A 22,734-nucleotide genomic window follows, 5' to 3' on the forward strand; every position below is an offset into this window, starting at 1 on the left:
TCAAGGTCAAAGATCATGAGCTCAAAAATGTTGAAACTCAAAGAAAGTCACAAAGAATACACATGTGAAATATTAAAGCCCTTACACCAACCATCCAGAGGATAAGGTTAAAGTTTTTCAGAAGAAGGCCAATCTCCAAGGTCAAGGTCAGGAGGCCAAAAATATATATACATGTGAAATATGAAAGCTCTACCTCAATCTGTTCAAAAGTTATGGCCAAGGTTAAAGTCTGATTAAAGTTTTTAAAAGTACATAGTCAAAGCCATGAGGTCAAAAATGTTGCTGCCCAAAGAAAAGTCTTGTTACAATGAATACACTTGGGAAATATGAAAGCTCTAGCATCAACTGTTCAAAAGTTATGACTTAAGGTTAAATATATTATTAAAGTTTTTGCAGCCCAACAGATGGACTAACCAAATACTATATGCCCCTTAGTCTTTGATTACGTGAGCATAAAAACCAGAGACAAACGTGCAAATTTTTTATGTTTGTGTGTATTGTTTTAAATTCAGATGGATAAAATAATCTTTTCGGTTAATCATATTATTCTCAAAATAAAGTATTTACAAATTTTTCAATGTGTCATGGAATCTGTTCCTATGTGTAATATTTTATATTTATAAACACTATGTAAACATGTCCCTGCAGCTGACAGCTTCCAGTAGAGTGGTAGTTTTAAATGGACTGATAATAGAAATAAAACAGGATGCCGTGAAAGTAGGTATTTATGACAGGACAAGCTGTTACAGCTTTGTGTGACTTGCGTGTATGAAGATGCAATGAAGATAGACTTAAGTTGTGACCTTTACACCAGTACAGTATTCATGAACTGCCAGATTAGCTGATTTCTCATCGATTACATTTTATAAATTTTAGTTTATTATCAGTGTGTACATCATATTCATGACAGCTTTCTCAGCCCTATAATCACATACTCAATCAATACAAACATTTCAGATGAAAAACCTCATTAAATCACCTTTAGATTTGTGTATTGCTGAAAGCTATCAACATATGTATGCTTTAATTTAATAAATGAAGTCAATGACTCTCATGCAACTTTGCATTAGGCCATAAATGAGTAAAGTTTAAAAGCATACATTATTAAAGCATACATAATTACAATTCATTCTGATAAATACTTTAATGCTGTTTTTTTTCAACATCATTTTATTTAGTCAAACAAGCCTAAATTTCATCAAATATTTATTTTCAACAGTGAAATACCTAATTTATTTTTTGAATAAAAGTGATATTTTTTCACAGTGTGAAAAAAATATCAGAAGTGTTGCACATCTCTTCCCTTCTCAAAGAGTGTTGTAAAAAAATACTTCCTTGCATGTTACAATATAACAATTAGCAAGAGTAAATAAACCATCCTAAAACTAAACTAAAACTGCCAAAGTTTCTCCAAATTGTTTTACAAATCCATGTTCACAATTTTCAATCTCACAATTGTTTAGCTATGACATTTCAACCACTTACTATGACATCACAGCCCACAACAAAGCAATACAAAAAGACAGAGGCAAAGGGAAAATCAAAGACAGGAGGCCCAAGGGCCTAGAAACACTCTTCTAAAAATTGTACAACCTATAATCTCATCTGTTTTAAGCCACCTGGTAAAACTTATATAAGGTTAAAGCCTTAAAATTCCAAAAGTAGGTCAGCATGGCAACAACTGACAAAGTTTGATAATTCCAAGCCAATTAGAACCTGAAATATTAAAATTTAGCCATGAAATTGCAAAAGTAGGTCAAGGTGACCTACTTTTTGGTTGACACACTCAAGACTCAAGATGCATCAACTGACAAAGTTTGATGATCCTATTCTTCAAAGTGTCCAAATGAAAGAAAAAGTGAGCAAGCTCACATACCCCACGCTCCCCCAAAACTCAACAATGCAACACGTAATGAATGGCACAGTGCATTTTAAATACACAGTATAATTCAAAAAGGGGCATAACTTATAAAAAATCATCACATCAAAACTTCTTGCATATAAGGACATTCAAATCTTGGTATGTTACAAATTTGATTCAGCTGAAGTTTCTAGATAAATAATGGAATCAAAATTTCTTGGTAATATACAAATCTATACATTATGTCTGAAATACCTACAAAGTTTCAGGAAATTCAGTGCAGAGTTATGCTGACAAACTGTTATTTAAAGTTATTTAAAGTGATTTTGATTTGTTAATGAGTGTAAGTCCATGTCCAACACATGACAATTTACACATTTAAATAATTGATGGAAACAAAATTATGATGTAGTCATATGAATTTGTTTAGATACTGTACTTATGAAATTATTTAAGGCAAAGTACCAATTTGAGGGTTTTGGGGGGTGAGAACTATCAAAGATTTTGTGTATGTGTGTGAAATCATTAATATTTTGATCTCAAAATCAATAGGGGTCTTTTAAGGTCATAAAATATTTCACATAAAATTTCATTACAAAAGCTGATTCCAGTGGATTTCCTTATTACCTAGCTGGAAAGTTTCTTTAATAATAGGCAAAACTCTTAAGGCAAAAATAATGGAATCAGAATTTCCTGGTAATATGCACATCTACACACTGTGTACTAAATATCTGCAAAGTTTAATCAAATTCTGTGCAGCGGTTTAAGAGGAGTTGCGCTGACAAACTGTTCATCTCTATATTCAAGATATGGCCAAAAATCTAAGTTGAAAAGTGCTGAAATTCCCAGAAAAAATAAAGGAATCGGAATTTTCTGGTAATATGCACATCTACACATTGTGTGCTAAATATCTGCAAAGTTTAATGAAATTCTGTGCAGCGGTTTATGAGGAGTTGCGCTGACAAAAATACAGGACTGACAGACTGACTGACACACTGACTGACTGACTGATTGGCGGACAGGTCAAAACATTATACCCCCCGCAACTTGTGTGGGGTATAAATATGCCTCTTAAACAATTTGAAAATGAATACCTGTAAATTTCCAAAAGTAAGCCACTGTAACCTATTTTTAATAAATCTGTCTGCCCCTAGGTGCATCAACTGACAAAGTTTGATGATTCTAAGCCTCTTAGTATCTGAAATAATGACCTTCAATGTTTAGAAAATGATTAGCCATAAAATTCAGAAAGTAGGTCAAGGTGACCTACTTTTTGGTTGACACACTTCAAGGTCCCATGATGTCAAGTTTTGATGATCATAGGCTTCAAAGAATCCAAGTTATGCATCAAAATGAAAATGAAAATGAATACCTGCAAAATTCAGAAAGTAGGTAACTGTGACCTACTTTTGAGTCAACATGATACGAGGTCCCAAGATGCATCAACTGACAAGATTTGATGATCCTAGGTCTTATAGTGGGCAAAATATCAAAGATTAAACAAAACGTAAATTTTGGTTAACTTTGAAGTGATCTTGAGACCATGCCCTTTGCTCCAGGGTAATGCCATAAACAATTTTTAATCTACAACAAATCCTCATCCTTGTATGTAAGTTTGGTGACAATCTGCCCAGTGGTACTTGAGAAGAAGATTTTTTAGCAACCAGTACTTTTGTTTTTATTTTCCTAATTATCTCCCCTTGTTTAAGGGTCCCATCCCTGTTTTTAGTAAAAATGAGAGCCCTTGGGCTAAGGATACTCTGTGACAAAACTGACAAAATTTGGTCAAGGGGTTCTTGAGTTATGGCCCATTTTCCAAAAAGTTGATGCACACCTCACAAATGGCCATAGCATTAGCTCTGTGAGCCTTTTGCTCAGAAGAGCTAAAAATGTAATAAACAGAAATTCAATGTTTTAATTGTAGTTGGCTATGGAATTGACATGACTTTTTAAACAAGAGGCCCAAGGGCCTTAACGGTCGCCTGAGTATAATACAAAAATTTAGAGGATCCATAGAGTATAAAATGAACTGAAAGGTGAAGCTTTGTTGCCCAAAAGCAAGAAAAATAGGGTGATCAGGATCAACAAAATAATTAGTCTACTGTTCATTAACAGTTCATAAATTAGGTTCTAATCTGTTCCCCATTTATCACTATCACCATACAGTATATGAACAAATTATCAGCGATTCTGTACTATTTCAATTCCTTGATGAAATCCCTTACATTGGACTCACAGGTACTTGTGGACAGGACCCCCCCCCCAACACAATTAATCCTTAAACAGCATTGCAGTCACTGCATTGAAAAATCCTTAGGTAAACGCAATGGAAGTGCATAGAGAATATATTACCTATTATGATAACACCCGAGAGAGATTATTACATCAGGCCAAAACTCTCTCGGACGTTATCGTATTAAGTGATACATTCTTGGTGTACTTCCGTTGCGTTTACCTAAGGATTTTTCAACACAGTGACTGCAATGCTGTTTAAGGATTAATTGTGGGATTCTTACGAGATGCAGAGTCAATCTGATAGCATGAACTAAGACAGAAATAGATGTAGAGACAGTGTGAACCGACATTTTAGGTTAAAATAAAATAAATACATGTTTTTAAACCCAGAAAGACCAGTGGTGGTACAACGGAAACAAACCGGAGTGGCATACCTTTCTCTCTTATAATGTATATAGTAGGGTATTTTTGTGTGGAACAATTATTTTGGTGTTTTTACGATTTTTTCCTATGGTACATATGATGAATAAGTGCAATAAATATAATTTGTGAAAAAAAAATGCCCAACAAGCCCTGGGGTTGAATATCGGGGGAGGGATGTGGGGTGTGGGGTGGGGGTGAAGGGGGGGGGGTGTCCTGTCCACAAGTACCTGTGATTGGACTCTCTTGGTCTTTGATGAATATTGAATAAGACAAGTTATTTTTGTTTCATTTTTATTTATCTATTACTTACAAGTCTACCTGATCATTTAAACTATAAAAGTACTTTTTGTATTATGCAATAAAAAATCTTGCATAATTCTCCTCTTCTATTAACCTTTCAAGTACATTCTTTACAGTGATTAATTATCAAAAGTAATAGCAAAGGGGAATAACTCCTCTCAGTTGAATACAAATTAATAGAGCTCTGGCCAGGACCAGAACACTTGACCAAATGGTCCAGATGTTCAAAAATCTTTTTTTATATTAAAACTTTTACTCTTTTTGCCTCTGATATGTCCAGGTGCAGAGAAAATTTTCAAAGAAATAATGTGTTTTTACTACAGATTCTCTATATTATCAATAGAGCCCCCCCCCCCCCACCCCCAGCACAACAACCCCTGACCCTGGGGTCATGAACTTCACAATTTTGGTAGAGTCACCCTTGCTTATTATAGCTATGTATTCAATTTGTTTCAATAATACCAAGGGGTAGAGAAGAAGATTTTCAAAGAAATAATGCACTTTCACTATATGATCTATATAGCCCCGCCCTACCACCAGAATCCCTGACCCTGGGGCCATGAATTTCACAATTTTGGTAGAGTCACCCTTGCTTATTATAACTATGTATTCAATTTGTTTCAATAATACCCAGGAGTAGAGAAGAAGATTTTTCAAAGAAATAATGCACTTTCACTATATGATCTATATAGCCCCGCCCTAGCACCAGAACCCCTGACCCTGGGGCCATGAATTTCAAAATTTTGGTAGAGGGCTCAATGCTTATTACAATCATGCCAACAGTTTGACTGCTTGATGTCCAGGAGAAAAGAAGAAGATTTTTAAAGATAGCACTAATTTTGATGGTTTTAGCCCCACCCCTCAAGCCCCAGGGGGGCAGGGACCATGAAATTCACAATTTCTGTACCCCTTCACCGGTTGATGCTATATGCCAAAATTGGTTGAAATTGGTTCAGTGGTTCAAGAGAAGAAGCTAAAAATGTTCAAAAGTTTACGACCGATGCACGTCGCATGACAACGGACGAAAACAGATAGCAATAGGTCACCTGAGTGACTCAGGTCACATAAAAATAAATAATATAGCTTTGCACTCACAAAAATATCAACCCCCCCCCCCCCCCCCCAACAAAAAAAAACATACACAACATATCCTCTGTGAATACCATTGTTTTACTTGTTCCCTTTATGCTTTTGTGTCTATATTTTTTCCAAGGATGTTTCATAATATATATTTTATTTGCAAAAAATTCTATGGCAGGAGTAATGCCAAATTTCAGGCAAATATCAGACTAGTTATTCCATACAAGGAACTGATGCTTAAATGGTGCCCAAGCTGAGTACCTTGAACTTACTGGAATGACCTTAGTCAAGGACATGACACATATATTCACGCAATTAATAATATTTGTATGAAGCATAAACTTCCAATTTTCACTTTTTAGAAAATTAAGGAGTGCACATGAATTTTACACTTTTCTTTACATGATACACCTTCAGGCCATAGACAATCTTTAGTTTGAACTGTCATTGTTCCTGGGGTCAAATGCTGGTTCGGGTCTCAAGGGGTGATACTTATGCCACTAGGTCTCACCACTTAAAACCTTGAGTTAATGCCCACCGTCTCTAAATAGGTTCTGCCAGCAAGTCACATGCCACACCTCCTCGTGGTGACCCTGGAAATGCTTTAGTAGCTAAGTGGCAGTGGCAAAAGGTGAGTGTCCGGCGCCTTGAAATAACTGGAACCCGTGGCAAAGGGAAGAGTACCCTGACAGAAAACCACTGGCCTTCCAAGTCCAGGGGGTTGAGCTTAGGGCTAACAACCCTAACTCATAAAAAAGTATTGTTACGGAAACAGTAACGAGGAATATCTCTATACCTGTGAATGAGAGCCTCTCTGGGACCTGCACTGGAACCAGTATGACTGTAGGTAGTGAAAGCCATTGGGAAACTACCAACACGAATAGGGAGGCCCTTAACACGGCCAAGACTAAGATCAAAATAGGATTCTGGAATGTACGTACAATGTATGCAATCGGTAAATTAGCACAAGTAGCAGCCGAGATGAGAAAATACAACCTGCACGTGCTGGGAGTCAGTGAAAGCAGATGGACTGATTCAGGGAAAATACGTACAGGTGAAACATTACTGTATTCTGGTCGAGAAGATGGACAACATCATGAAGGGGTTGCAGTTATTCTCAAAAAGGGAATTGAGAAGTCTTTAATGGAATGGAAGCCAATCAACAGTAGATTGCTAACAGTACGGCTTAGAGGAAAGCAAGTCAACATGACATTATTCCAGTGTTATGCACCCACTAACGATGCAGATGAAGAACATAAAAATGCTTTTTATGAACAACTACAGCAAGAACTAGACAACACACCAGACCACGATATTAAGATCATCATGGGTGATATGAATGCTAAAGTCGGAGCAGATATATAGGATCTCCCATGATTTGTAGTTGGATATGATTTTTATCCAACGAGTTGTGTGTTTTTTATCCCCGAGCCTTGGCGAGGGGATAAAAACACACAACGAGTTGGATAAAAGTCATATCCAACTACAAATCATGGGAGATTCTTTTTATCCCATGTTTAATACTTCACAACCAATGTTTTACACTTTTTTATATAGGACTCAACTTTATTTTACTTCATCGCGCTAACGCAAAAACCATTGTGACGTCACAACTGTGGATTATGAAAAATTTATCCAATGAGTCATATCCATGGGATAAAGGGGTAAACATGGGATAAAATGAACTATACAATAGGGCAATGGGACGACATGGTTGTGGAAGCATGAATGAAAATGGAGAGAGACTTGTAGAGTTTTGTACCACCAACAACTATGTAATTGGAGGAACACTATTCCCCCACCAAAACATTCATAAGTTAACCTGGCACTCTCCAAACATGAGAGACAAAAATCAAATTGACCACATCATGATAAATGGAAAATGGAGACGATCATTATTGGATGTGAGGGTGAAGAGAGGTGCCGATGTTGATAGCGATCACCACCTGGTAACAGCAACTATCAAACTAAAACTGCGTAGGACAGAGAGAAAGAACATGGCAAGGAAGAAATTTGATGTGGATAAACTTAAAGACATCAAGGTACGATATGAATTCAACATCATGCTCAAGAATAAGTTCGATATATTACAAAATTTGGAACCAGAGGACAACATACATGTAACATCAATCGACAAAAAGTGGGAAAAAATTAGCAACATCTACACTGAAACTGGTGAGAAATGTATTGGTTATAGGCAGAAGCATAGGAGTAGAGACTGGATAATACCTAGAACGTGGATAATGATTGACTCAAGAAGAGATGCCAAAAAGAAAGTAAATGAGGCCAAATCTCTGAGACTTAAAGAGAGACATCAAAGGGAATACAGTGAAATAGAGAAGGAAGTGAAAAAGGCTCTACGTGCAGACAAGAGAGCACACATAGATGACCTAGCAACAAAAGCAGAAGAGGCAGCCAACAGAGGAGAACAAGGAAACCTTTACAAAATAACCAAGGCACTGAGTGGCAGGAATAGACCATCTCCCAATCTACCTGTCAAGGACAAAACAGGAAAGTTGCTGTCATCAGAACAAGAGATGGAGGAACGATGGACAGAGCATTTTAAGGAAATCTTAAACAGACCACCTCCAACTCATGAACCTGACATCAGTTATCCAGCAAATGACCTAAACATACGCATTGAACCACCACAAATTCCAGAAATTGTCTCTGCAACACAAAGTCTAAAAAATGGAAAAGCCCCTGGATATGACAACTTATATGCAGAATTGTTCAAAACAGATCCACTTCTTACAGCCACAATTTTACAGCCAATTTTCCATGACATCTGGGAAAGAAACACCATACCAGATGAGTGGAACCATGGAGTCATCATTAAAATACCAAAGAAAGGCAACCTAAACGACTGCAACAATTGGCGAGGAATAACACTGCTTTCCATCCCAAGTAAGATCATGGCTAAAATCATCATCAGAAGGATATCCATAGCTGTAGATGTCAAACTGCGTAAAGAACAAGCAGGATTTAGGCCAGGGCGAGGATGTATCGATCAAATATTTACACTAAGAAACATCATTGAACAGTGTACTGAATGGCAACGACAGTTATATATTAATTTTATTGATTTCGAAAAAGCCTTCGACAGCATTCATAGAGACAGTCTCTGGAAAATTGTGCGGTCATATGGCATCCCACAACATCTAATAGATGTCATCAAGAGTTTTTATGTCAACTTCAGATGCAGAGTTGGAAACACCAGCATCGAGTTTGACGTTAAAACAGGAGTCCGTCAAGGCTGTGTAATGTCATCAACACTATTCATCATAGCCATTGACTGGGTCATGAAGAATACAACATCTGACATTCAGAGAGGCATCAGATGGGGTACATTTACAACACTAGAAGACCTGGACTTTGCTGATGATATAGCCTTATTCTCCCACTCCCACCAGCACATTCAAGACAAAACCAGCAGGCTACACAAATATGCAGGAAGCATTGGACTGAAGATAAACACCAAAAAAACAGAGGTCATGACCCTAAATGTAAACAACCCACAAGCGGTCAAAGTGGAAAATCACATCCTTCCATGCACCAACACCTTTACATACTTGGGTAGCAAAGTAACAACAGATGGTGGAGCAGAGACCGACATCAAAGAGAGACTATCCAAGGCAAGAGCAGCTTTTAACAACCTACATACTGTTTGGAGATCAAGTCAGTACACAACAAGAACAAAGCTGAAACTATACAAAAGTTGCATTCTACCTATCCTTTTGTATGGATCAGAGTGTTGGAGAATGACAGAGAGCGACCTGAACAAGCTGTCAACATTTCATACAAAGTCCCTGAGAAGGATCTTAAGAATATTTTGGCCCAATACCATCTCAAATCAAGACCTTCTCAACAGGTGCCAGCAAGAGGACATGGCCACAATCATCATCAGAAGACGCTGGAACTGGCTTGGCCATGTACTTAGAAGGGACTCGGACAGCATCATAAAGACAGCTCTCTTCTGGACACCAGAGGGAAAACGGAAGAGAGGAAGGCCCAAAGTCACTTGGCGGCGGACAGTGGAAGCCGAACTTAAAGAACAAAAGAGAAGCTGGGACACACTCCAAAAGCTAGCCAGTGATAGACAAGGATGGAGAACCCTCGTTACTGCCCTATACGCCAAAGGCGTCACGGGCAGTAAGTAAGTAAGTAAGTCATTGTTCCTCCATTACAAAGTTCAGACACAAATTTTACATTTATTTGCCCACGATCTTGAACTTGATGGAAAAATCTTGAGTCAAGGTCATGCACACCTTAGCTTATAAGCAATCTTTGTGTCAAGCCTTTATACATCTTCAAACTTTATTTATGGGGTGGGGTGGGGGTTGGTTGGATTACAATTACTATCTCTGCTTGCTTTATTCCTATAATAATCTTGTGAAAGATGTTCATACTGCCTAAAAGTAAAGGTAGGTGTGTTTATTCTGTAATCTTTTTAATTTTCATGACTCATTCTGTGAGAAACTCTGTGCTACATATAACTTAATGGGTGAGTTCCACTTCCTTTGTGATAAAGATTGGGTTGATGACTAGATATATACTACTTAATGGGCGAGTTCCCCTTCCTGTGTGGTATACATTGGGTTGATGACAAGATATAAGTAACTTACTGGGTGTTTTCCCCTTCCTGTGTGGTATACATTGGGTTGATGACTAGATGTATGTAACTTACTGGGTGTTTTCCCCTTCCTGTGTGGTATACAATGGGTTGATGACTAGATATATGTAATTTACTGGGTGTTTTCCCCTTCCTGTGTGGTATACATTGGGTATATGACTAGATATACATAACTTACTGGGTGTTTTCCCCTTCCTGTGTGGTATACATTGGGTTGATGACTACATATATATAACTTACTGGGTGTTTTCCCCTTCCTGTGTGGTATACATTGGGTTGATGACTACATATATATAACTTACTGGGTGTTTTCCCCTTCCTGTGTGGTATATATTGGGTTGATGACTAGATATATGTAACTTACTGAGTGTTTTCCCCTTCCTGTGTGGTATACAATGGGTTGATGACTACATATATATAACTTACTGGGTGTTTTCCCCTTCCTGTGTGGTATACATTGGGTTGACGACTCCAGCTGCTGTTCCTGTAGCTTTACTCAGACTGGAGGCGGCCATACTCTCTAATTCCCACATGTCAACATTATTCTGTTGCTGCTTGTCATTCTTATCCTCATCATCTCTGTGTTTCAAACAACAGCAATGAAATTAAATCCCACATGAAATCTTCATGACTATATATTGTATAAGGTTACTTTCGAAACAAGGAATTTCAATGCCCACGGAACCTTTTTAGATGACAATTAAATCAACAAAATTTTATCCCCATGAAAATTTGTGCTTCTACAGTAATTTGTGTTGTTTTATTTTTGCAATTCTCATAGTAGTTTAATAACGTTATCAGTATTTCCGTTAACGCATATCTCTGCCTAATTTACATATAAAAAATACATTTTACCCCCTAAAATATCACCCAAAGGGTCATCATGATGCAGAAAAAATATGAAAACAAATTTTAAAACTTCAACATTGTTGCCTTGATGGAACCAGTTTATAAATTTACATTCCAACTTTCTATAGTAATAAATTGTTGGTTTAATTTCAAAGTGGCAGTGAATGGAATCAGGAGTCCAACGTCAACAATCTATTAAATATTTTTTTAACAATCTATCTAATTATTAACAAAAGCAAAAGTCCAAATTAAAAATATATACATCTGACATTGGCATATTTATTTCAGCTTGACTTTATCAAAAAGGCTAATGATGGCAATAAAAAGGTGAGAAAAGCTCAAATCATTATACAACAGTTCTGCAAAACGTTTAAACTACTTTCAGATGTTCTCTTTTGATTGACATGTATTCCGCGAAAACCCAAATGGCAAAATCGGTAAAATGTGTAAATAAAAGAAGAACAATAATTTTTTCTTTCATTTTTTAAAGGTCAATTATGATTTTAGAAAGCATAGCTATATAAGAACTGAAAGCAAAACCAGAATATATTTTGACTCTCAAAAATTTTCTTGACTCCCAAAAGTTTACTTCAAAGGGTCATAATTGGGGACCCTTGGTTTTCAAAGTTAGCGGAAACACTGGTTATCTATGTAATCTATATGGTTTACAACTGGTTGTATTTTATTTGAACTTATTTTCTGTGATCCAAATATTCTCAATTGAATTATCGTGAAAATAACCCATTACATGGTATCTCACTTAAACATACGACAAACCCTTTGCAATATCTCTTGTGACAGGTGTGTGTGGTACTATATGCATAGTGTCAGAAAATATATATATTGATGACATCTGCCATGACCAAGGTAACTTTTTTCTGTCAATTCATTTGTTAATTACATGTATATAGTTTGACATCCTCTGATATAAATCTAGATCTATGGACTTACAACAGTTCAGTGTTGGTTTTTATCATATCTTCACATGGTATGGTAAGAGCCTGTTTTTAGGATCTCATTCTGAGGTTCTGAAACCTGTCACGTATGACAATAATTTTTAAATATAGATAATTCAAGTGTACTGGTACATACTTTTTTGGAGAAGCTAGGATTAGAGCAATTGAGGCTGATCCCCCTATGAGGATAAGGGCTCCAATCACAATCAATGCAATTTCAGTCGTAGAAGTCTTTGAGGAGTGCTTGAGTGGTATTCTCTGAACAGTGACATCATCACATTCTCCGCATGGTGAGGGGTCAACAAGGGCTTTGCAAAATACAGCCGTTATTTCTCGACTTTTGTTCTGAATGATTCTGAAAAATATATAAAAGATGACCCAATATACGTTACCAACAAGCTGAGTTCAGGCTTACTACTTTGCTGCTTATAATTCATCAACAGTAGGACAGCTTCCTCGTAAAATTTAATTGCTGCACATGTACATATCTATTGAAAGATTAAGAATGAATATTCTAAATCAACAGAATTTATTAATAAAAAAAAATTACCCCTGTACAAGATATTTTGGAACCACAAAATTCTTGGTTGGATCAATGCAATGAAGTGTGATATCGGTTCTGTGAAAGGAAAAGTTATACGTGTACATCTGTCTAAATTATTTGCCATGCATAAAAGCATTACAAAAACATTTGAATTCTTACTAAATATTAATTCTTGGTGCAGAAATTCATGTACCTGCATGGTTCAATGCGGTTGTTTTCAATGTGTGTGGTGATTTTTTCAAATTCACATTTATATCCAAGTAATTCATTCAAGTTCCTAGAAATAAACAAACATATTACACAAAGTATTAATTCTAGCATCCATCACAATTGAAGAATGAAGAGGGGCATTATGACTTTCAATTTCATGGGTGGAAGTTGTTTTCTTTTACCCTGAATTTTGTTTGCCCTTCCACTTGAAGTGACAAACATTTTTATTAATCTACATTATTATTTAACTTATCAATGCTAAGTGTAAATGACTGGAGAAACTGTTATAAAATTTCCAAGAATCATAGCATTAACCCTACTGTAAATGTTCTTATTTTAACTGTAAAGCATTTAACCCTACTGTAAACGTTCTTATTTTAGCTGTAAAGCATTTAACCCTACTGTAAACGTTCTTATTTTAGCTGTAATCGTATTTCAGTGTTTTTCATGCTGCTTCTTGACCACTTAATGATACTCCTAGTTGTTCTAGTTCTTGAAATATTAATTCTCACCTGATCTTACCAAATAAATTAAAAACCAAATTAAAAGAACTAACTGTGCTAGGTTGTGTTTGTGCGACATCATTTGATCATTTGCCAAGGGTACAGTCAGGATCATTGAGCTGGAACTGGGCACCACCAACACCTGTATAAAAACAATAGAACAAGTCATGTACTGATAACAACAGAATGAGCAACACTCATTGAGCTGAAACTGGGCACCACCAACACCTGTGTTAAAAATAGTAAAACACGTCATGTACTGATAACAACAGAACGAGTAACACTCATTGAGCTGAAACTGGGCACCATCAACACCTGTGTTAAAAATAGTAAAACACGTCATGTACTGATAACAACAGAACGAGTAACACTCATTGAGCTGAAACTGGGCACCATCAACACCTGTGTTAAAAATAGTAAAACACGTCATGTACTGATAACAACAGAACGAGTAACACTCATTGAGCTGGAACTGGGCACCACCAACACCTGTATAAAAACAATAGAACAAGTCATGTACTGATAACAACAGAACGAGTAACACTCATTGAGCTGAAACTGGGCACCACCAACACCTGTGTTAAAAATAGTAAAACACGTCATGTACTGATAACAACAGAACGAGTAACACTCATTGAGCTGAAATTGGGCACCATCAACACCTGTGTTAAAAATAGTAAAACATGTCATGTACTGATAACAACAGAACGAGTAACACTCATTGAGCTGAAACTGGGCACCATCAACACCTGTGTTAAAAATAGTAAAACACGTCATGTACTGATAACAACAGAATGAGTAACACTCATTGAGCTGGAACTGGGCACCACCAACACCTGTATAAAAATAATAGAACAAGTCATGTACTGATAACAACAGAACGAGTAACACTCATTGAGCTGGAAATGAGTTTGATGATTCTAAGCCAATTATTATTTGAAATATTTAGATTTAGCCTTGAATATTAAAAGTAGGTAAAATTTGTAGATTTTCAAAGATTAAGACATTTTCACTATATATTCAACCCAGGAGCATATAAAAAGATTTTCAAAGAATTAATGTATTTTCACTATAAGAATTAACAGAGCCCTGCCATGCACCAAAGGCCCTAGACCAAGAGGCTGAGAAATTCACAATTTTGGAAGAAGGCACCCTTGCTCAACAAACCACTAGGTATGTTTGCTAAAATACCCAGGACAGACAAGAAGATTTTAAAGAGATAATGCATTTTCATGATATATTCAACAGGGCCTCATCCTAACACTAAAATCCCTGACCAAGGGGCTATGAACTTCATAATTTTGAAATATCATAACCATACAACTAGTTTGTGTGCTAAATAGCCAGGGACAGAAAAGAAAATATTTAATGAATTTATGCATCTTCAATATCTGATTTATAGAACCCTGCGCTAACACCAGAACCCCTGACCCAGGGGCCATTCATGAAATTCATAATTTTGAAAGGGGCACCTTTGTGCATTATAACTATGCACTTTCTTTTTTTGCTTAAAACTCAGGAGCAGAGAAGAAGATTTTCAAAGAAATAACACATTTTCACTATAAAATCAATAGACCCCCCTCCATCTTCAACACCAGACCTGCTGACCCTGGGGCCATAAAGTTCTCAATTTTGGAAGAGGCACCCTTGTGCACCATAACTGTGCACTTAGTTTTCTAAATGTGCAGGAACAGAAAAGAAGATTTTTTTTAAAAATGTCATTCGTTTTTTTTTTTTCACTATAATTATAATTAATAGAACCCCACCCTTACATGAGAACCCCTGGCCCTGGGGCCATTATATTCACAATTTTGGAAGACACACCCTTGATCATCATAACTATGCACTTACTTTGTTTGCTTAAAATGCAGGAGCAGAGAAAAAGATTTTCAAAGAAATAAAGCATTTTCACCCTATCATCAATAGAGCCCCCCTCCCACCAGAAACCCTGACCCTGGGTCACAAAATTCACTGTTTTAGATGACCACTTTTTATAAGCATGCACCTAGTTTATCTGCTAAATATACAGGGAGAGAGAAGAAGATTTTTCAAGAATGTATGCATTTACACTATAAGATCATTAGAGCCCCAAAACTAAGTGCAGAGCCCCTGATCCTGGGGCCAGGAATTTCACAATTTTGGTAGAGGACTCAATGCTTTTTACAATCATGCCAACAGTTTGACTGCACAATGTCCAGAAGTAAAGAAGAATTTTAAAGATTAACACTAATTATGATGGTTTAGTCCCATCCCTCTGGCCCCAACAAGGCAGGGACCATAAAATTTACAATTCACCCATTCACATCCTCACCCATTGATGCTATATGCCATATTTAGTTGAAACTGGTTCAGCGGTTCAAGAGAAGAAGCTAAAAATGTTAAAAATTTACGATCAATGCACGTCGCACAACGAAGGACAAAAACAGAGAGCAATAGGTCACCTGAGTGACTCAAGTGACCTTGAAAAATTCGCATTTATAAGATATCACAAACCAACCCCATATTTTCACTGATACACTGCAGTCATTATGAACAAGCAATAGCTACACCATAATACATGTACATACAATTGCTGAATCATGGTTGTGACTTCATTTTCCTCTTCAGTAGCTTAAATTATTACCTTGTATTGAAATCTCATTTCATATCTTTTTTAGGCTACCATGTATATTCATTCATTTGTTGTATAAGTAAAATATATGATCCACATATTTCTCTCTGAATCTACTCACTTGTTAGTTACCCAGTATATTTGAAAAAAAAATTAATATACAGAATTATCAACAACAATGCTTTTATTCCTATCAAATGCATTGAAGAGATTTATCTATAAACATTAGTGTCTTATAACATGCTCAGACATTTTAGATGCAATGCAACAGTATATAAAATGGCTTAACAACTCATTATTTTAGTGTTGTTAAAAATTGTGCTTAATTTTAGAAATACAGCATTACATTCTAACTTGAACATTTGTCAAGAAATATGTTATTTCTGTAAAACTTTTAAATGGATATCAATAGATAAACAATTCCTTTTCACATTTTTTCAATGAAATGAGTAAAATAAGCTTTGTAAAATGATATTTTACTTAGCAACATATAAGCTATCTTTGTGTGCTAATTAAGGGAGGAAAGGTGCTTAATTCAGCTGTTCTACAGATAAGTAATTAATACTACTGTATCTTTAATCCATATTTTTAATCATCTATCTGTGAATTTTGATTTCTTATGACCATAGTAACTAATCAGAACAATAATACAGTGCCCTGAAGTGTGCTTACATAAGTAAACTCCACCGTTACTCCATAAGCTTCGTGAAAGTGACGACAAAATCTATAGTGTCTCTTTGTGTTGTGAAAATGAAGTCTGCATGTTTATACACGTAGGACTTCTAAAGTTCAGTGGTTTTGCCAAAGTCTAATGACCTATCTCCTATATATGTGCCATGCTATAGAATGATGGCATATGACACACCAAATACTGATAGTGCAGTATTAATGTCATCACAATATTTCTATGTGAACATTAACATCACTACTGTATTTGGTTTTTAAAATCCAACCCCAAACTCTGCCATTCTGCTGGCACCAACTTAATTATTCTTGTTGGGATACTGGAGGAAGGGGTGGTTCAAGTTAAAGGTGATTGTAAGAGAAAGTTGTATACAGTGGCATAAAGTGCATTTATTGCCAAAAGATCTACTAGGACAAACATGCTGCAGTAATCGGTCAAATCTCCATAATTTACTATTGGGTCTGGTGATTAAAATTAGTAATCATAAGTTTGTTCTTCATCATTGATTCTGTTTAATTTCACAATTGGACTAAGTGATCCGCCCAAATATCTTATCATAAGTATTGTAGATTCCTAAATCTATGCAAAGAAATTATTAATGTTTAATTTCATGAAAAGTATTTCTTGCTTAATACGAGGGTTGTTCGAAAAGTTCGTGGACGATGTCAATCTTTGTTATACTACTTCCAAGAAATTTTAAATAAGCACAATATCATGTGTAAAAATATTTGTTTTGTTGATCTGTGAAATTTCATTCCATTCGATTTGATAGAAATTAATTTACTTCATTTTAAAATCAACATGTTCTGTAACCACGGCGCACACTTAAAAGCAAGGTAACATCAAAAACATAGCGTCAAGAGTTTCTTAAAAATTCTATCCCTATACATTCACACAGTATAGTTCAATACCCACGTATTAAAAACCTTTTTCAATCACTTGACATTTATCTTTCTAACAATTGTTCTCATTTTATAATTTCCTTTGTTAATTTTTAATTTCTTTTACCGCTTAACTGTGCTTTCACAAGATCAGCAACTCTGAAGCGCATACGTCTTTCCATGAGGTCCCAACTTTTAAAAGTTTTCGTTCAGATTTTTACAGTTAAACCGTTTCTTCACAGATTGTCCTCGTCCGGTACAGAGTCTCTGTCACTTAAATACCGCCTCTACCATTTACACACACATGCACTACTCGCTTGTGGCATATTTTCCGATTCCTCCGACATTTTTAGCGTTTATTCAGGATTTTCCCCGATTATAACACAAAACTGCATCGTTATCTGCTGCTCCATGACTTTCTACAACGTCATCATTTTTGTCGTTTTCAATGAGGACTACCTATCTTCTCAGAATGATTTCTTTTTACCGAAGCAAAATATTAAGCCATAATTTGGAATACGAATCCATGTAACAGTTCTTAATTTAACCATCTAGGATTTTTTCGTTTTTGCTCCATTTTACAGAGAAGATGACTACAGACATTATTTAGTGTATTGTTTGTAAATTACTAAAGTTTGACCTGCGCCGCGATCCGATTTTCGCAGTTTTTAATTCTGGATAAGTTTTAAATAAATCATGATATTTTTGAAAAATTTACTACAAATCATTTAAATTTATTGTTAAAATATTTCTACCAAATTTGGATAACTTATGACGTTAAATAAAAAAGATATGACAGAAGTCCACAAACTTTCCGAACAACCCTCGTATAGCTATCAGCTTTTACTTTTTCATTGTTGCTGAAATACATGTAAAAATTCTCCATTATAAATTGCAGTCTACTTGCGAATTTATCTTCTCACAATTTGGTGAATACAAGCCATTTTGCAATATATTAATTCAAGTAAATTAAGGAATTTAGGCCATAAAAAATAATTAACAGTTTCTTCAAAATTCAATGTGGCAAGCAGTTCTTTTCTTTTTCTTTTCTTTTCTTTCTGAAGCAAGTACATGATATATACCTTTTTTTCATGTCAGTTGTTCAACAAAATGATGATATCAACTGATTCTTACTTTTTTTGTTCTCTCAATACTTATAATATGTATTCAACTTTAAACAATGTTATTCCAAACAAAGTTAATTCATAAAATACCATATTAAGAAAAATGTGTTGTTTATCTAATAAAAATGTCTATCTATTAGCATTTATGAAAAGGGGATTAACTCAATTTTCTTTTTCAACTTGGAAAAATAGAAAATTGAGTTATTTCCCTTTTCTATATGTCAAAAAAGTTGATTAATGCGGCAGTGTTTGACCTGATGCGGCGTTGCCTGAGAAACTATTAATAAATTTTTTAGGGCCTTACAGTATTTATTCAAAACCATCGGATCGTTGTGTAGGTAGCATAGCATCACATTTTGTTGCACTAGTGAAGACAATTACACTTTGGCGTGTCACATACAAGTTTTGACCATGAAGTTTTAAAAGAATTTGTAATAACCCTTTACCCCACCTCTGATGATTTTTTGATGAAATCCTGGCTTCCGATTGGTTGAAGTCTATCACATGAAGGGGGTGTATTACTTATACCTAGTCGCTTGAAAATCAATACATGGTTGATGCGGAGTTATCGTTCTTTTGTAACACTTCGAACAACTCGAGTTCACGAGGTTTGTGGGTGTCTGTTGCTTAGTAAAAAGTTAATCAACGTAAGTAATGAAATGGAACCTTTATCTCACTTTACTAAAAGTCTTCGAAATTGTCAGTTCGTTATGAAACACTCGCAAAACAACATTACGTAACACAATGTGACGTCATAATAGGCATTGTATGAGTGATGAAACATATAGCGGAGAAAAACAATTTTACAAACCACAGACCATAAACATTTCATCGGTGCGGTAAATTCGGCTTCACCTCGCCAGGCATGAAATTTACTAGCCAGGTATCATCCCGTACCCTGTCACTACAAAACTATGTAACTAATAATCCTAGTGTCTGACTGCTATCGTAATTATTATTGTATTACTGACAGTAACATTTACTAAAGATAATACTACTTTGTTTGTAAAAAGGTACAGAGTGCTTACAAATGCTAACATATTCTATTTTATTTTGCAATATACTCTCAGCCAATTTAAAAGATACAAGGAACAATCCATAACTTTTATAAAGTACTGAAGTGAAACATTGTTTTCATCATACTATTACTTGTAATAATGAAATCATGGATCAGAGAAACACTGAAAGAAGACCAATATCTTCACAAATTGAACTGTTGCCGTGTCATACTGACCGTGACATTGGCCGTGTCATTCTTTCTGTCTTCGTCTGTAGCGGTCACTATCAGTGTATAGTCATTACGGTGGTCCTGGTACAGTGCCTGTCGTACCACTATCTGCCCCGTGGTAGGGTATACATAGAACTTAGTCATATCTCCCCCGGAAATGTTATACCTCACCTTCCCAGCACTGACAGAGTCTGGATCAAAAGCCTGCGGAAAATATAAAGTGATCAGTACTAACGCTAACCTCTTGTAATTTAAGTTTTAATGCAGGCATACACTAATAATCATCACACACTTCAAGTTTAAAATTCTAACAATCAAACCTGTGATCCTTGAAAGGAAATTTACACATACAACACTGGGTTGCTAAGACAGGTTTGACTGTAGCAAGTTTGCTAAGAACTGTTACCACTAAGTACTGTTACAGTTCTAAATATTGTCCATTACTAGTCAGTGCCTCACCTTTATAACTCCCACAAGATCTCCAGCTTTAGCACCTAAAGGCACTCCAAACACCAGAGAATCTGTTACATTAGCCACAGAAAAGGAAGGAGGGTTGTCATTCTCATCCCCTATACTGACCTCCAAAATTATATCCCCTACAATCAAGAAAAAACTTGAATTTTCTTTTCATTTGTACTTAATTCAAATACTAATACAAAAGTGAATAAATGTAGTAAGTGATAATCTGTCGAAATTCAAATGTTAAAAATTCTAATCATGTAACTCCCTAAATGATACTATAGAAAACTAATTCACTTGTTGCTAAATGTAGAATACTATAACACAATTATTTTACTGAAACTTGCCAACTGTTGAGCATCCTCTGTCATAGTACATTAGAGTAAAACCAAAGTGTACTAATTTTGAATGTACAATTGACATGTGTTGGTGATGAGTTAGTTTTATATGTGTTGGTGATGAGTAAATTTTATATGTGTTGGTGATAAGTTAGTTTTGTATGTGTTGGTGATGAGTTAGTTTTATATGTGTTGGTGATGAGTTAGTTTTATATGTGTTGGTGATGAGTTAGTTTTATATGTGTTGGGGATGAGTTAGTTTTATATGTGTTGGTGAGGTGTTAGTTTTATATGTGTTGGTGAGGTGTTAGTTTTATATGTGTTGGTGATGTTAGTTTTATATGTGTTGGTGAGGTGTTAGTTTTACATGTGTTGGTGATGAGTTAGTTTTATATGTGTTGGTGAGGTGTTAGTTTTATATGTGTTGGTGAGGTGCTAGTTTTATATGTGTTGCTGATAAGTTAGTTTTATATGTGTTGGTGGTGATGAGTTAGTTTTATATGTGTTGGTGATAAGTTAGTTTTATATGTGTTGGTGATGAGTTAGTTTTATATGTGTTGGGGATAAGTTAGTTTTATATGTGTTGGTGATGAGTTAATTTTATATGTGTTGGTGAGGTGTTAGTTTTATATGTGTTGGTGAAATGTAAAAAATTTTACATGTGTTGGTGATGTGCTAGTTTTACATGTGCTGATGTTGTTAGTTTTACATGTGTTATTGATGTTTTAATTTTACATGTGTTTGTGATGCGTTAGGCCAAGATGCAGTGGATCAGAAACACTTGGCTAGTGAAGATGCCTATAGGGCATAGTTTTATGTGTAGGTGATGAGAATGATTCACCTGTCTTGGTGCTGTCATGGTTTTACATGTGTTGGTGATGTAGTTCACCTTAGTGATTTGTTTTGTTTTACATGCATTGGTGATGTGGATAGTTCACTAATGAGATTTGTTTAGTTTTACATGTGTTGGTGATGTGAATAGTTCACCTTAGTTATTTGTTTAGTTTTACATGTGTTGGTCATGTAGACAGTTCAACTATCTTAGTGTTTTATAAAGTTTTACGTGCTAGTGAAGTGGATAGTTCACATTAGTGATTTGTTTAGTTTTACATGTATGGTGATGTGGATAGTTCACCTAAGTGATTTGTTTACTTTTACATATGTTGGTTAGGTGGATAGTTCATTTATCTTACTGATTTGTTTAGTTTTACATGTGTTGGTGAGGTGGGCATTTACCTACATAGGTAATTTATTTAGTTTACCTCTGTTAATGAAATGGATAGTATACAGGTCTTAAAGATATTATAATTGTAATTGTTTGGTGACATGATAGGTTACTTGTGTGGTGTTGACAGTTCTACCATATGGCTGTTATGTAAACTTGACCCTGTGTCAGTGATTCAACATTTAACTGATTTGTTAATGTTGACAGCTTACCTGATTTGACTTTAACCTGTTTTGTTGACATCATCAGTTTATCTTTTGTTTATATTGACAATTATATGCATTCTTGGTGTTAACAATTTTACTAGTATCTGTGATGTTGATAGTTACCTGTATTGTTGGTGTTGACAATTTTACCAGTATCTGTGATGTTGATAGTTACCTGTATTGTTGGTGTTGACAATTTTACCAGTATCTGTGATGTTGATAGTTACCTGTATTGTTGGTGTTGACAATTTTACCAGTGTCTGTGATGTGGATAGTTACCTGTATTGTTGGTGTTGACAATTTTACCAGTATCTGTGATGTGGATAGTTACCTGTATTGTTGGTGTTGACAATTTTACCAGTATCTGTGATGTTGATAGTTAC

General features: G+C 35.5%; 1 protein-coding gene across 1 annotated transcript in view; it reads right to left on the reverse strand.

Moving 5' to 3' along the window:
• LOC133204436 (protocadherin Fat 4-like) overlaps nt 1-22,734 on the reverse strand; it is a 50,570-nt gene that overhangs the window by 2,041 nt on the left and 25,795 nt on the right. Inside the window, exons 20-26 of the mRNA XM_061340163.1 lie at nt 20,583-20,719; nt 20,130-20,327; nt 13,648-13,736; nt 13,075-13,158; nt 12,888-12,956; nt 12,474-12,692; nt 10,959-11,111 (exon numbers count right to left, since the gene is read on the reverse strand). Coding sequence (XP_061196147.1) covers nt 10,959-11,111; nt 12,474-12,692; nt 12,888-12,956; nt 13,075-13,158; nt 13,648-13,736; nt 20,130-20,327; nt 20,583-20,719 — 949 coding nt within the window. The remainder of the gene's footprint in view (nt 1-10,958; nt 11,112-12,473; nt 12,693-12,887; nt 12,957-13,074; nt 13,159-13,647; nt 13,737-20,129; nt 20,328-20,582; nt 20,720-22,734) is intronic.

Source organism: Saccostrea echinata, unplaced genomic scaffold (genome assembly GCF_033153115.1).
Source record: "Saccostrea echinata isolate AGI-Se365-2 ecotype Australia unplaced genomic scaffold, CSIRO_AGI_Sech_v1 ptg000053l, whole genome shotgun sequence".
NCBI classification, from domain to species: domain Eukaryota; kingdom Metazoa; phylum Mollusca; class Bivalvia; order Ostreida; family Ostreidae; genus Saccostrea; species Saccostrea echinata.